The 15,972-nt window shown below is 40.0% G+C and overlaps 1 protein-coding gene and 1 long non-coding RNA gene across 2 annotated transcripts in view; one reads left to right on the top strand and one right to left on the bottom strand.

Annotated features, from left to right (window-relative positions):
* ABCB11 (ATP binding cassette subfamily B member 11) overlaps nt 1-15,972 on the bottom strand; it is a 63,617-nt gene that overhangs the window by 4,045 nt on the left and 43,600 nt on the right. The window contains 13 exon segments of the mRNA XM_040704164.2: nt 347-544; nt 1,468-1,624; nt 1,739-1,980; nt 3,662-3,745; nt 3,747-3,866; nt 5,891-6,052; nt 6,150-6,254; nt 9,246-9,401; nt 10,965-11,097; nt 12,026-12,104; nt 12,825-13,026; nt 13,676-13,846; nt 14,495-14,698. Coding sequence (XP_040560098.1) covers nt 347-544; nt 1,468-1,624; nt 1,739-1,980; nt 3,662-3,745; nt 3,747-3,866; nt 5,891-6,052; nt 6,150-6,254; nt 9,246-9,401; nt 10,965-11,097; nt 12,026-12,104; nt 12,825-13,026; nt 13,676-13,846; nt 14,495-14,698 — 2,013 coding nt within the window.
* LOC121111322 lies at nt 658-2,502 on the top strand. Its single transcript, XR_005861690.2, has 2 exons — nt 658-812; nt 1,506-2,502. It is a non-coding gene; the product is annotated as an uncharacterized LOC121111322 (long non-coding RNA).

Below are 15,972 nucleotides of genomic sequence, written 5' to 3'. Positions count from 1 at the left end.
TATTTAGTGATGTTCCAGATTGTGTTGCTTCAGTCAAGCTTGATTCTTGTTTGTGTTCCCACAACATCAGCCACACATTGCATGATTCATACAGGAGCTACCAACACAATTTCCTGAGGCCTATATAATGCAGGAGGTTGCACCCAAGGTGAGTACTGTTCTTATTTTGCCTGAGTACATCTGAGATGATACGCAGAGTTTGAACAGGCCTCATTTGAGAAGGAGCTGAAAACCCAAACTGCACGTGTAGAGACACACTGCTAGGTTCCACGTTTGGACACACTCAGAAGAGTCCTTGCAGCATTGCTGAAGACAACAGTACAGAAATCATGTTTTCTTTGCTTACCACACTTCCTTCCTCAGGATCATAGAAACGCTCCAGAAGCTGGACACTGGTGCTCTTACCACAGCCGCTACTGCCAACAAATGCCAATGTCTGTCCAGGCTTAACAGCTACAGAGAGTCCTTTCAGGACCTGAATATCAGGCCGCGAGGGGTATGTGAATTTACAGTTAAGAAATTCAATGCTCCCCTTGAAATCATCCTAGTGAAAAAATGAAAAACTGCAATGATCTCAAGCTCAAAACTGAGTCATAAAGTAGAAAATAACTCCTCCTCAAATTCATTTCTTCCATCTGTTATTTAAAATGTGATATTAGTGCTCATGAAATTAGCCTAGAAAGAGGCATTAGAAACTTACTGGCACAGCTGTTCTACAAGGTGAAGTCATTAGTCATTAAACTGATGCTCTACTGCCCATCCCTGTGCTACACCAGCCAGAAGCAACAACTGTGGGATTACCTTGCCAACTGGTAAGTTTAGTTATTTATTTTAATAGATACTGTATAATTTGGTGACTGTATAAAGATAATTGTGTGAAAAGGTTTTTTGTTGTTGTTGTTTTTTGTTTTTAAATCTACTAAACTTTGCGATGTTAAAACAATATGTGAATTCTGGTCAATTTAATGTCTTTGTGACAAATATTTCAGGAATTCCTTTAAAGCTGAAAAAAAGCTAAATGAAAAATAGATATTTTTAATTTAATTTGCTAGGTCTGACTTTTCCATTGACCAAAAAGAAAACATTTTCATTTTGTCCCATTCAGAATTTTTTTTCCTTCTCATAAACACTCCCAACTTCTACATGAACTGAAAAAAAGAGGCATTACAAGATGGCTATAATAGCTAACAGAAAGCAAAAGCACGCCATTTAGGTGAGTCATCCAAATGACTGCTATTGCAAGCCACAGCAGTTTTACACAAATTCCTAATAGCCACGCTTTATATTACACTCTTGCTACCTAGTACAGAGCTCGCTGCTTCCAAAAGAGCAGATGTATCAATTATACGGATAGAAGAATCTTCCTGTAAAGTAGTGATCCTCAGTGTTTTTTAAATTGTTACTGCAACTTCAGTGCTCATATTAAGCTGAGTGACATCTCATACTACTTGTTTAACTCACACTTACCCATTTTTCTCCTTCTTTGCTGTAAACACTGATTTTAGGAAGCCGGTCGATGAGTTGAAACAAACGTGCAGCAGATGTTTTGGCTTTGGCGTAGTTCGGGGTGTAGGAAGAAGCTCTTCCCAAAGCAGTCCCACTGGTCACGATTGCAGAGATCACTCTGCAGAAAAGGTGGACGTGGTTACTCTTGGGCAGCCATCGGGAAGCTGCGCGCTCCGCCTGGACCAGCACCTCTGGAGAGGAGGTCTGTGCCCGGCCCCATGCAGGCTCCTACCTGAACACAAAGCTGTAATGGAGCCCTTCAGTTTGAACCAGAAATCCTCCATATCTGTAAGAGACAGAGTTGGCTATGAACACTATACTCTGGGCAAAGCCAAAGCAGATTCCATAAACGTTTGCTTTTTTGATTGCAGCTCTGTATGGCATATCCAGGTTCTTCTCAAAAGCATCAATGAACTTTTTTTCTTTCCCTATCCCAGCCACAGTTCTGATGTTAGAGAGGGCTTCACTGGAAATCTGGAGGAGGAAAAAAAACAACAAAAAAGTAAAATCACCCTGCTTATCTCAAGTAATTTTACTCAGAAATTGGTTTAACAATGCTGTCGTTTGCCTGGAGTTCAATAGTAGTTTCAGGGTATGACATTTCCTGTATTTTCAGCATACACGTGTTTTTATCACATAGAAAGAGATCTCAATATATAAACCATTATAAAGTATGCCATTCAATTTCAGGGTATTTCTTCTGGTCAAAATTAAGGGTCACATCCATTGCATTATCACACAACTTGAAGCAGCAGATAATTAGGTACAGTGCATTTGATTGTTCAGACAATCTGTTCTGCTTTTCCATGTTTAACATGGCTGAGGAACAGTCACAGTGGAGGAACATTAAGCTTTTTTTGTTTGGATGCAATGCTTGAAAATGAATTAGAAAATAGCACCAGACATAATCAGTCATTGCCAAAACTGCTGAAGCATTGAGTGCCCTTTTTATCCCAGCCTCTGAGTTGTTCTATTTAATAAAAGCTTAAAAATTGACTCAGTAGTGAAGTTTCTCTCTTTAAATCCCCAATCAGTTCCAATACAACATTTTATTACTTTTTGTAAGTAATTAAGCTATTCTGAATGTGAAACAGTGGTCAGGCCGTAATTCTTCCATGGCTTTCTATAACTGACAATAGTTCCTAACAGCACTCACCCAAGGACCACAAGTGTACCCTCGGAGCATTTTTTTTTTTTAATTTTTTTTTCTTTTAAATTCTAGAATTGTGCATGTAGTGATAGTCAAAAGGAGTTTCTAACTTGTAAGGGGCAGCCTGAGGTACTTGCAGGGCTGAATAGGGCAAGGGGCCCCATCCATGCATTTGCTGCACAGATTATAGACAAGAAGAGACTGAAGACACATCTCTGAGAGCTCAGGTGGGGCAGGGTGGGAGGTGGGTTGGGTAAGACATTTGGTGGTCAGAATTTGAATGGAGGAATGGGGAAGGTTGGCAGGAGTGAGAGATCTGCAAGAATCATTTATAGATAGGATAAAGAATTCTCTGGGAGCTCTGAGACTTTGGGAGAGCTTACAAAGCACACTTTTGATGCTAGAAATTTGAGAACCTAAAGACTGGGGTGAAAGCTCATGTGTTACTCAGAGAGCTAATACTTGACACATAGTCTTCCTCATGTTGCCTGTCCTCTAAATCTGTGTTTCTGATGCATTTCAGTTTCTACACTGTTGAACTAGGCTACATATATTTAAGAAGGATCAGGTCCTGGTTGATGTGACAGAACTTACCGACTCAGAACTAAAGTCAAAGGAACTTGGGTGTTTCAAGTCAGTAGAGCAGCCCACTGCTCTCCATGGTTAGGACAGAACTCTGTGAGAATATGATGTTCCTTTACCTTGCATACCCACCTTGTCCTTGTTTGGTACATGAGCTGGGAGCCAGTGCAAAACTACATAAACCTATTCTCAGCCTAGGAGGTGGGGCAGATCTCAGTTGTGTCTATCATCCAATAACGTTTGAAAAGTCACATACTGTAAGTGCTTTTGAGGTTAGGAAGTTCCCAATGGTGTTTCAATAGTTTTACAAGCTGAAACATTGCAACTTATTTGCAAAAAGTTGCCAGTTTCAATACATTTGAATTACTGACAGTCCCAAATGCCCACAGCTGCAAATATAAATAACTTTTTCAGTAATGTTACCTGTCCAGTCGCTTCCAGAGCTTTCTTGTCCTGAGCAGCAAATCCTGTCAACATTTTAGCTTGCACAGCTCCAGACAGGGCCAAAAACTGGCAGGAAACACATGATGACCAAACTCAGTTTCCAGCTGAAGTAGAATGCGATAATGATGGCCACCCCAATGTTGGTAAAGGAGTTGACCATCATTCCTATCTGCGATCCAGTTGCCTTCAAAGAAAAGAAATGGAGATGGCTGACCTGTATTCCAATTGTAATTTCAATTACTTTTAAATAATTTTTCCCGTAAAACCTTAGAAAACTCTGAATGATATTAAAATACTGTAAGGCATCACTGGCTGCTGGCTGCACTGCAATTTAGCCAGTTCAGACATACGGCCTCCTATGAATTGTACTGACAGGACTGCAAATCTCCAGCATTCTTCTCGCCCACCAAAGTTTCCAGGGAGAAGTGAGAAAATGTTTTCTGATGACTGTGAGAAAGAGAACGTATTGGAGCGAGTCCCCTTGGTTCCTTGGGGAATCGCTCATCTAAATACTCTTTTCAGCCCCCACCATTTATACATCTAGAATTAAATAATAAACAGAACCTTTTGCAACTTAAATATTAACACAACGAAGTCCTGGCTGTGTTAAAATCACTAAGAAACATCTCAGAGGAAGGATGAGCTGCAGTTCTGCCTATTAAGTAAGATTTTTAAATATGCTTTGACATTGTTAGTGCATTCATCTTTGCCTCAAGAACACTCTTTTTTTGTAATAAATGTGACTTATTTACTCAAAAGGTATTTTCTTTCAGAGCAATAAACAACAGCCCTACATTGGAGCTAGGTTGCAATATATTAGGAAAAAAAATACATATTTTATAACCTTGAGCATTTTAACCAAATTCACATGCAGGATGTGAACTTCCTGGTTCATAGTTCACTCCTGTTCCAACCTGGACCGTAGCATCTCAGACCTGCCCACAGCAAGATCACCTCCGAGCCATAGGGCTGCTCTCAGCTGGATCCTGCAGCTCTAACTACCCAGCCACCTCCAAGAATCTCCCTCTCACTTCTGGTTCAGTTGCAGACCCTTTCAGACCCTGCACACTTGCCTGCATCTTCTCGCTGCAGCTCCATCTGCAACAGCAGCAATGGACTACACTGTGTCAGGTACCAGCGAGAGGCAGAGGACACTGCTAACCAAGTATCTCCCATTTTTCCCTTGGAGCTGTGGACTGGATGGCTTTGCCCCATTGCTCTACATGTGTTAGAACTTAAGAGATCCTTTAGGATGCTATCCTATGGTTCAGTCAGTGCTTAGTAAGTCTGCTTATTTCAATTAAAATGTGCCCTGTGAGGGACTGTACGAACTGAAGAGGTTTGCAGCTGCATTCTCTGGAAACTGCTGCTGACAGGGTTTTTGGGAACCTCTTCTTTCATTCATCTTTAAATTCTTAAAACCTCCAGAAATAGTAGTTTTTAAAAACTAATCCATTATCTTCAGTCGAGATGAATCAGAACAATTACTTGTAATAGAAACATCTGTACATTTCCTTCTTTTTTTCTAGAAAACCACTTGCTTTGGAGCCAAATGAAACGGTTCACTTCTGACAAAGCATCCATTCAGTGAGGTATACTAATAGCTCAGCATAATTTAATCCTCATCCCCTAAGGAATGCAGCACATGGGGTGAGTGGGTCCCCTTCCCCTGCACCAGCCAGTCCTGTCAAATGTTTTTTTATGTGGGCTGTCACTTATCAAAGCAGCAAGGAACAGCTTTGATACAGCACGAACAATATCATCCTGTAAACAGGATTGGTGAACCTCGCCACAGTACTAGCCTGACACGCTTCTGAAATAAACACGTAAGCACTGTGGCAAAGAGCTAACTCATCTTCAGAAGAAAAAAAAAGCTCCAGGATTAATTAAGATCTCTTAAATTCAAGCTCCTGGATGCTAATTCCAGTTCCACTGATAGTTGATATTAAATTGATTTTTGTGTTCCTGTTCAGGTAATACAGACACCAATAGTGGTCAGTGAACTGTGATCCTAATTACGCTTTCAGGTAAATACAGTGATAATAGTCCCAAGTTCACAGTCTGTGATAAACAGCAAAAGCTTAATTGACTGATCCAAGGACTGGCCTGCACTGACTTTGCTGTTCACATGCTCATTAATTTCTGTGATGATGTGCCAAAATAGGCCTTAAATCTGTGCTTACATGAAAAGAATTCTTAAGGTCTTACCCCTTGGACCTGCGATGCATCTGTTGCAAGCCTTGTCGTCAGTGCCCCGGGGCTGTTCCTCCGGTCATCGAACCAGCCAACGTCTTGCCCTAGCATAGCCTGGAAACCAATTTTCCTTAACCGTCTGGTAAGCAGCTCGCCAGACTTGGCAAAGTTGTATCCCTGGAGTGCAAACAATAAACAAAAGGATTGTACAGAAAGAGATACACGCAGAACATGGGTTCAGAAACAAAATTTACTTACATTGCACTATTATTACCTGTAGAAACTGTGTAAAAAATGAAACAATTCCAACCAAGACAAACAGCAGGCAGACACCATTGATCTGGACTTTTTGTTTTTCTTCATCAAGAATGGAGAAAGTCTGTAGGGGGGGGAAAGAATAGCATAATATTAGACAAGTCTGTTTTTATGCGTGTGAGGAAGGAAAACCACCACCAAAGGAAGTCACAAGCTGAGCCCAAGGGAAAGGACCCCTTCGTTCTTATTGGCTCAAGGGCAAGCTCTGGTGACCTAGGAACTTACTGCTCTCCTCTGAGTTCTGGCCAAGAGGAGAGGGGACAAAAAGACAAAAAGAAGGCTTATTCTGCTGCCTTTGGGCAGACTGTGCGTTCCTAGGAGGAGAAACATCTGTATGTTCATTGCTGTTTCCAGAACCATTTGTTCATGACTCTACTGCTCCCCCTCCAATCACCGTCACCACACAGGGCTCTCCCTCACCCCTCAAAAATGCCAACTTCCATATTTATCTAGGCAAAGCCTGGATACAGAGTATTGATTTTTTACTCCTCTTAAACAAGTTTGTTACAGTCTCTGCTTACATATGCTGAGATTACTTTCTGTCCATGCATAGTTATAATTAATCACACACACACCAAAGAAGGTCAGTAACCAGAAGGGCAGTAACATTAATGACACAGAGACAAAGCAACAGTGCAGCAGCCTCCACACCTCCTCTCTAATCTATGACAAGTGCAACCTTATTGAGCCATACAAAGTACTCATAGGTAATTACACCTTAGGATGACTCCTTGCACAACACTAATTGATGCCATAATTGCTTTAGGTAGGCTTCAAGAGAAGGCCATGTCTTTCACTGAATGAGTGTGGATACAAGCTATTTGCTCATCGATGGCTACTTGAGGAAAACCTTTAGAACTTGAAGCAGAGCCCCTCCATCCTCCTCCACCCCAATCTCCATTATATTTTCCTTTTATCTGTTGTTCTTTATATCTCGTCTTTTCCAACAACTGCTGGTGTTATTGGCTGCTGCTGAAGCAGTGGTACGCATCTAAGAAGCCATCCTTAGCAATTACTTCCCCTCACAGCAGTTGATATTTAGGTCAGTTAACCTACCTGAACTGCTTATGCTACTTGCAGGGATAAGCCGCAGCTCGTGGCTGTACTTCTACACTAATGTTAAATTCATTCTAATTGGATTTCTCAGGTAAAACTTGCTATACATTGTTTAATCTCTCACCTTCTCAGCCTATCACCTGTGCAGCTAGAAAAGCCACGTGCTGAAGTAGCCATGGGCCTACGCTCACCCTAAACTGAGAGCACTTAATTGTCCTACAATTAAGATTGGAAAGAGATCTCTGTACTGCAAAGAGTTCAAACATATTTCCAAATGAATTTCACTGGAAAGTGATTAATTTCCCATGCTTAGAGAGTTCCACAATGAGAATCAAAGCACAGTTGAGAAGAAACAATTGAGTAAAGTGTTCCCCAGGTAAGCTTCTGATTTGAACAGAACTAAAAAGACATATCCAGTGTTATCCAGCTCCTCACTGACTTCTTAGGACTAATTTTTGAGTGCCTTCAAGGCAGACTTTGCTAAATTCACTCTCTCATTTTGTAGTTGTAGGGACTTTTCCCATTGTTTGTCTAGTGTATTATTCCCACAGCATGAGCCCACATATCTGTCACAACATCACTGCAGACAGTCAAACAGTTTGGAAGGCAGATGCCTGTTCCATCTGCCTGCCTTCCTTGGCAGCAGGCAGAAATTTCTTAAATTTATGAATAATAAAACACAGATATTGGACTTTGCTCATGTTGGCTATGGCTTGATTTTTTTTTTCTTGCGATCTCTTTCGTTTCATGAACTCAGACATTCAAGAGAAGGAATTCATCTGCAATAAAGGAATTCAGCATCCTGTAGGATGACTTCAGGTCCTGACCTCCCAGTGTTAGGAAAACCTAACTCTCAAAAGGAATCAGAAGTTAGACTGATTGCAGACTATGCAAAGCAGTGCTCCCCTGCTCTTTAGTCAAAGTCACAGTTCTTGGCATGAGGTCTAGACAGTCAAAAACTGCTTGGAGTTCACAGACCTGAAGCTCAAATGCCAAGGCACATTGACCAGGAGCCACTTAGTGGATCACCAGGGACAGGAACACCTCCTGCTCTGCCCCTTCCTGGATCTCAGCTAAAAAACAAGCTGAAAGTAAATGTGATTCAAAGCCTTATTAACTTCCCAGAGCGAAATGTCTAAGCCAAAACACACACCTATCCATCCCCCCCCCCCAAAAAAAAACAAAAAAAAACCCACCCAAACCAACAGCAAAAAGTCATTCTTTTTTTCCATATACTGTAGACATGTTTGGAGCATTTCTCAGCCCTTTTCTAATCAATAGCTCAGAAACTAGAGCATTCATTCACTTCTTTCCTGCCTGAAAGAATTAAATCCTCCAGTCCCTAGGGGTGTTTCTACCCTTTGTATCATACATTCTTTGCAGCCATAGGTACCTAACATGACCTAAATGAATAAGAGGAGATTACAACACAAGTTTTATCCAATCTCAGATTATCACCTAAACCCCCAAACTATATTAGTATTCCCATTTTCTTCCCAGCGAATGTGTCATTACTTTACCCAGTAAGAAACAGCATAATCCTCCTGATTCTTGACAGTTTAGGGCACTTATCTGGGCACCAGTTAGAACAGTGCTGAATTTCCTCAGGCAGCCCTCCAGTCTCCAACTAACTTGACAAACATTTTCCCCAAAAAACTATTTTACAAAAGGAGCAAGCGTCCTCTCTCTGTATTCCAGCAAGTTTTCAAAAGAAAAGACACAGCTGAACTCTTAAAAGTTTCAAGTGAGACTGTAGATTGTGATCGTAACACATCCCTTAGCAGATGACAAGGTTTAAAACACATTCCTGTTTCCTGCTCATCTTTCAAACTTGTTGATGCAAATCTGCTTTCTGCTGGCAGGTATGCAATCTGTTACAACAAACTACCTCTCCCTAGGAATTCGTCAGGGAAAACGCAGCAAAGAGCTGGATGTTCCAGAAATGAAATACCTTCTGCTTTAGCACTCGAATACACTTTCAGACATCAACTTAACATACCCCAAGAATCTGACTGAATAATAAAGCATAGAGTGGACTGAGCGCTCCATTCACAGCTGCTCCCAGAGATCCTATCACCATGTATGGCCATTCAGAGGCATTATACTTCAAAATCCTGGCAAATGATACAGGTTTGACATCTTCCTCAACAGATTCCTGAAAAAAACAGATGATTGGATTTATGAAATAAATGCATTATCCTGGTGATGTTCTCCGTATGGCAGTGAGATACGATAATTAGCCCAGTCTGTTAAATGGCTGTCTCCAGTACCCAAATAGCTGCTCTAGCATTGTATGGGAAGGGGCAGTGATGGGCCCTTGGCTGCTGACCGGAGCTCTTTCGCAGGGCTAGGCAGTCACAAGAGGTACAGAAATGACTGCTTCTATTGTTCTGTTGTCCCTGGAGAAAAAGAGAGATTCATGCCTTGTTCAGCTCAACTGATTCCAAATTCAGAGGTTAATTACGAGCGGACTTTCTGCTACTGAAACTCAGACTGTTCCCATTTTGCTGCTTCCAGATGATTTATGATGCAACACTCGGTATTGAAACATAAGCTTCTTCCTCACAAGGGGCTTTTCATCTCTCCTGGAATGTTCTTAAACATTATTTTTAAGCATTGTGGGTGAACACACTGATCAGGCTCTGCGTCAAATTAATAGGTATGCAATATAACTAGAACAAAAGAGACCTCAGACAGATTGCTAGAGTCAAGTTTTATACATGCTAATTATGCCTCCCTTTTGTGAAACATCCTCAGGCTATGGACAGAATTCCCATAATTACTCCCAATAAGAGCAGAACATTCATCATCAAATTATAACTTACCCGGCAGTTTGATTTGTGCAGTTTTTCTGTAACACCTGTGTGCTGAGCCCTGCTCCTCTCCCTCAGTTCATACGGCTGGAAATGCCCAGACAAAACTGACCCTGTAAAGACCTATCTGCTGGAAATGTGCGAGGATGAATGAGTGGGAACATTTTGTTTTTCTTTTCCTTCTGAGCTAGTGCCAGAGTGACAGCACTGAAGCCCTCTATTTAGCCACAGAATAGGCCCAACAATAGCAATAACAGTGACTTTTAACTGCTGCTTTCTGCACTAAACATCTGTAGTCCTGCAAATCGGTGCAGGGGGCTTCATAAGCACTTCAGAAATTCACTGCGCATATTCCTAAAGAACTGGTTCTATTCTACATAATTTTAATGCATGCCATCTTTATTTTCTATGCTACTTGATTGCAGAAGGCACTGCCATTGAAAGAATTCTGGGCAAGGTTACAATGAGGGTCTCTTTTGACTCACATGTCTCCAGATGATTTTGAGAGGAAAGGGAACGCGCTATACTAAACAAGAAGCAGCAGCATTTCTATTGCTAAGTGGCTATTACACTTCACAGACAACATTTTGCTTTTTGCTAGTTAAGTCAGCTTTTTTGAATAAGTCTTTTTCAACTTAATCTACAGCACATATAAAAATTTACAAGAGCTCATGGTCTGCAAGAAATTTTATCTGGACCAATCAGCATAAGGGCCATCAAAACACAGCCTAGGGAATACAGAGGATAAGACCTGAAGATGTGGCTTTGTTTAAGTATAAGAAAGTATCAATCCGAAAAGTCACATCTGCCTATAACAGAAGCACGTATCTGTAGTTTCTCATTACCAAGTAATATAAAAGATATCGCTTTTGGTTACAATTTAATAATGAAGCATTAGGCCTGACCTTTTTTGCTTGTCCATCATCTTCCTCATAAGACTTAAGGTACACAGATTCTGCCTGATCTCCTGCAATGGATAATGGAGGGTCAGGAACCACATTAGAGAGCTGAGATCTAGACCGCTGCCGAAGTGAAGCTCTGTGAAAGAGGACAAATACGGTTGGTTATTCACAGCTCAGTAACATGATACTTGCTTTCAAAGCAAATGTAGTTTTCATAACTACATCAGAATTCACTGATGCAAATTACAGGAATCCCACTGACTTTTTTCTTATTCCATGCTGTCTCAACATTTGAGATGAAAGTATCTCACAGTGGGAATAAATACTATTCAAAATCTTACTCCACTCAGATGCTGTCTTATATGTGACCTTCACTGTGCAAGATCATGCTATATCCTACTCTGTTTGCAAAAGCTGTTAAGACACCAAGTCAATTCACCATTATTACTATCAAGTTGTTCAGTCCAGAAACAATCCACCTCTCCCTGATGAAATGTGACCCTACAGTGTAGGAGATGTATTCACTTGAATGTCTGACACAAGCTTGCCTGAAAGAAGTAATTAACATCTAGGTACAATATAGTCTGGCTTGTAAAATGCTTTCATTTTTACCAAGAAAAAGCCATAATATAATATAAATGCCCTCATATGTTGCATTGATTTCTCAAGTAATTACACAGCAAGTCTTTTTTTTTTTTTTTTTTTTCCAAGTGAATTGACAGAAAGTGCATTAGGTAATATAAATACATGACTGCATGATCACAATATTAAAAATGGAACATCAATGCAGAAAGCCAAAACTGACAGGGGGGTATGTACTCTGTCTAGAAAGCGGAGTAAAAAAAGTCCTTCTATTTATCCATGGGCCTTCAATCGTTAACATATTACCCAAGCTCTTTCTTTCCAAGCTGACTTTGTATTAGTAAAATAATTGCAGCCCTTCCAGCCCTTACTAACTAACATGCAAAACAGCAAATAACTACCACTATTGGGATTTTTGAATGGTGGTAAAAACATAGACAGATCTGAAAACATACTGAGACTTACTGACTTTTAAGACTCACCGCAAACTGGCACGATAGCTTCCTCTTCTGAATGACTGGACTTTCTCAAGATTTGGCTCAACCACTTTATTTTCTGCTGCTTTAGAATACAGTACATACAGTTCTTCAGTTTTTGTGCTAAATTTACATAAAACCTAACTCCTATTTAACGAGTGCAATCTCCAAATCTTAACTGAAATACTTTGTAGAAAGTGAGGAATATAATACAATGTTGATGCTCAACCTACATACACCGTAAGTTTTATATTTGCAATATACCTTATAAAGATAATTGAATATTGGGCTATCTCACTTGAGGTGTGACTCCTGAAGGCTGTTTCCCTGTTTTGGTACTGCAGTTGATCTCTTCTTTTAAGACAGTCATCACCAAGTTATGATGTTTGCAAAATTAAAACAAGTCATTTTCTTAGACCTTCATTTCCAGAAGCTTTGATTCAAATTTGCTTCCAGTGAAATAAATAGAGTGATTTCAGCATAGTCTGTGATTTTCTTGCATTTCAAATGTAGCATGTCTGGACTATCAGCACAAAATCAAGATAGAAAATGGCAGGGTATTGCAGGTCAGGATTATTGTTTCAGGGCAGATCTATATCAGGAAGGTAGTTCAGTGCATATGCCTTAAAAAACTTTGGATAGAGCTATCAATGTATTACTTTGATGAATGCTAAATTTCAGCCATAAAAAAATCCAGGGAGAGTGGGAAAAGCAACTAGATGCTATGAAAAAGTAACAGTAATCTACATTCTCTGGAATCTTATATAGTTTTATGTAGTTTTATAAGAGAAAGCAAGACACTTACATTCTTTTGCTGCTCTAGTAAGTGTTGAGTCTCCTTTGCTTTGCAAGGTCACCAACATGAAATAAACCCCTTTTCTCTTCAAGAGTTCTTCATGAGTTCCTCTCTCCACAGCCCTTCCATGCTCAAACCCAATGATGACATCAGCAGCTTTGACGGCAGACAGGCGGTGAGCTATTGAGATTGCTGTGCGGCCAAGGTGAGCCTGACAGGGAACAAAAGCAGCCCCAGTGACAGGAGAGCAAATGGAAACACCTGGAACCAATGCTATATAAACTCAAGTTTGTCCAAATCGAAAGGAGTCTTTCAAGTGGTTTTAGCCGACTCTGACTTGAATTCTGTCCACAGCCCACGTATTACCCACAGAAAAGAGAGAAACCCTGACATCTGCAAAGTCTACAGCTAATAGTAGGCATCTGTGCTGCGAAAATTTAGTTGTAATCAGACAGATGTTACACACAACAGAGAAAAGTGTCTTTGACACAGACGTAGTTGGCAAAACTTTGACAGTCCTTAGCATCTTACTACTTACTTCATGCCAAAACCCATAATGGGTTTATTGTTGGACCAAGAAAACATGGACCAGATCATAATTTACACTGAACAAGATGGAGCCTAGACAATCTCCCAGGACAAGCAGCTATCTCTGGACAATGGGAACTAACGATCCCTGCCAACATCCCATTGTAATGTCCCAATGTCTTGTTAATAATGCAAAAGTTCTACTGCTGCATATGAAAGCTATTATTAAAAGCTTTTCCCTACACTGTCAAACTTCATCAGCACTGCCTGCAAAGTGCATTCAAAATAATTTCTGCTCTTATAAATATGATGTATGCTATAATATAGCAAACCTTTTGAAGTGCTTCTTGGACAATTGCTTCACTTTCATTATCAAGTGCTGAAGTAGCCATATCCAGTAGCAGGATTTTAGGGTTTCTCACAAGGGCTCGAGCAATAGCTATCCTCTGCTTTTGACCTCCACTCATCTGGCTTCCACCCTCTCCAACATGAGTGTCAAATTGCTGGGAAAGGAAAAAAAAAAAATACATAACGGAGTGCTCTATTAAGAATGAACATAAACACTGTCAGACTTGTCCTGAGAGTAAATATAAAAATCTTTCATTTTTTAAGAGAAAAAATCCCACTAGTGCACCAGACAAACACAGAATAACATTCTTCATAATGAATAATATTGCTTTGCCTGAACTGGGGTACTAACCCCAAACCAAAAGTATGTGTTGAGAAAAAAGTATAATATTCTGGTTGGGCTCAAAACAACTATATCAGCAACAGCTGCAATGGAAAGGAAACACCTGCCCACTCTCCATCAGATGACTCACTAACAAACTTGCCAGAGAGCTGGACATGTCTGCTGATGGCATGTGACTCAAGAACACTGTGTCTCTGATTCATGATCATATGCTAATCATAGCAGGCTAGCTAGAGAATTAGACGAACATACACAGCCCAAGATCTGGAGAGCCAGTATAGCTGTATAATCATGCATTATATTTATTAACTTGGTGAAATCCATGTAGTAAGACCTAATTAACTCTCATCAAAGAATAGGTTGCTGCCTACTCTCCCTTTTAATCTGCCTTTCACTTTTTGTATGAGGGGAAGGAGAAAGGATTATTCTACTTTTATATCAAGTTTTACTTTCAAGGCACCTGTGGCAAGTCCATGATGAACTTGTAAGCATTGGCCTGTTTGGCTGCTCTGATTACGTCTTCCATGGTAGCATCATCCCGACCATAGCGAATATTCTCTGCAATCGTGGTAGCAAACAGCACTGGCTCTTGCTCAACAACACCAATCTGTGCACGCAGCCACTGGATATTAAGGGAATGAATGTCATGGCCATCCAGAGTAATCTGCAGAGTCCAAGTAAAGCAAAGGCAAGCAAATAAAATAAAGTTCAGGGACAGGACTCCCTTCAGAGACAAAGAAACACAGTAAGAATAAAAGACCTGTGATGCTGCTTTTCTATGCCCAGTATAAAAAACACCTTTCATATTTGAAAAGCTGCAGTGCAGTGGTATAAGTGTTTGATAGTTCTTGTGCCTAGGAGTTGTGTCCTTTGATTCATTTCCCTGTATCTCTCTTTTCTTGATCTCACAAATAAAGCCAAGTGGAAAGTACGCATCAATGTTACTCTTTAAAGGACTAACTAATTTGAACATATAAATTCTTTAGTAAATCTGAATTAAAGCTCCATGGAATGCAAGGCAGAAGAATCATCCATCCTCCACCATGTCCCTGCAGACACTTTTTAAGACAGACAGTTATTCTGGGGGGAGGGATTTCTATTTTCTAGACCGATCTACTCACAAAGCCCCAGAGGATGTCCATGCACCTTATTTTCTAGTCCTTTCCTCTCATTTATGAAAAACAATACTTTTAGACAAATTTATTCCATTGTTTCTGTGCTGGGGAGGAAACTAATGAAGAAGAAACCTTAATGTAAAACATAGCAAGCAAAAGTTTACAAAAACATTCCTAAAAAAATAAAGGTTTTTGTGAGCAGAGCCACTGTATTTTCCATACATTTCCTCGTCCCCATTAGGTTATACGGTGAAATGTTCTTTATGAATATTTTAACTTTAGTCTTTTGGCATGAACAACACAAGAAGAAATCACAGAAATCATATATAGAACTCAGCTTCGTTAGTTTTTTCTACATGAGATTGGCATGCTATGCTTACATTAAACTGGTTCTTTTTCCCTTACACATTTAAATACAAGTAACCACGTATGTGATTTGTGCCAATTAGGGAAACAGAAATAGAATGAGCCTGTTAACAAATATAGCTCATATTCTTAGCCGATCCATTATTAAATGGTAATGACACATGCTAAAGCAGTATTATCCAATAATGATTAAATGTTCTACACTGTACTCCCCAGAACATAAGATGGATTATCTATAGATACTGTTTTCATTCACGTTAGCACTGAATTTTTATTTCCTCCTAAGGGTTTTTCTCTTTCACATAGTTAATCTTGATAATATTTATTCAGCACTCCCTTGAGAGGTGATTTCACTCATTTCTTTTTTAAATAAGCAAAATAAACATTAGGAGTCTTCCTTTCCCTCTCAGAGAAGAAAGTCTTTCAGGCTCCTAATAATACAGGAACCCCTGCCAGA

The sequence above is a fragment of the Gallus gallus genome, chromosome 7 (assembly GCF_016699485.2).
Source record: "Gallus gallus isolate bGalGal1 chromosome 7, bGalGal1.mat.broiler.GRCg7b, whole genome shotgun sequence".
Taxonomy (NCBI): domain Eukaryota; kingdom Metazoa; phylum Chordata; class Aves; order Galliformes; family Phasianidae; genus Gallus; species Gallus gallus.
This window is presented reverse-complemented; position numbering and strand designations above follow the sequence as displayed.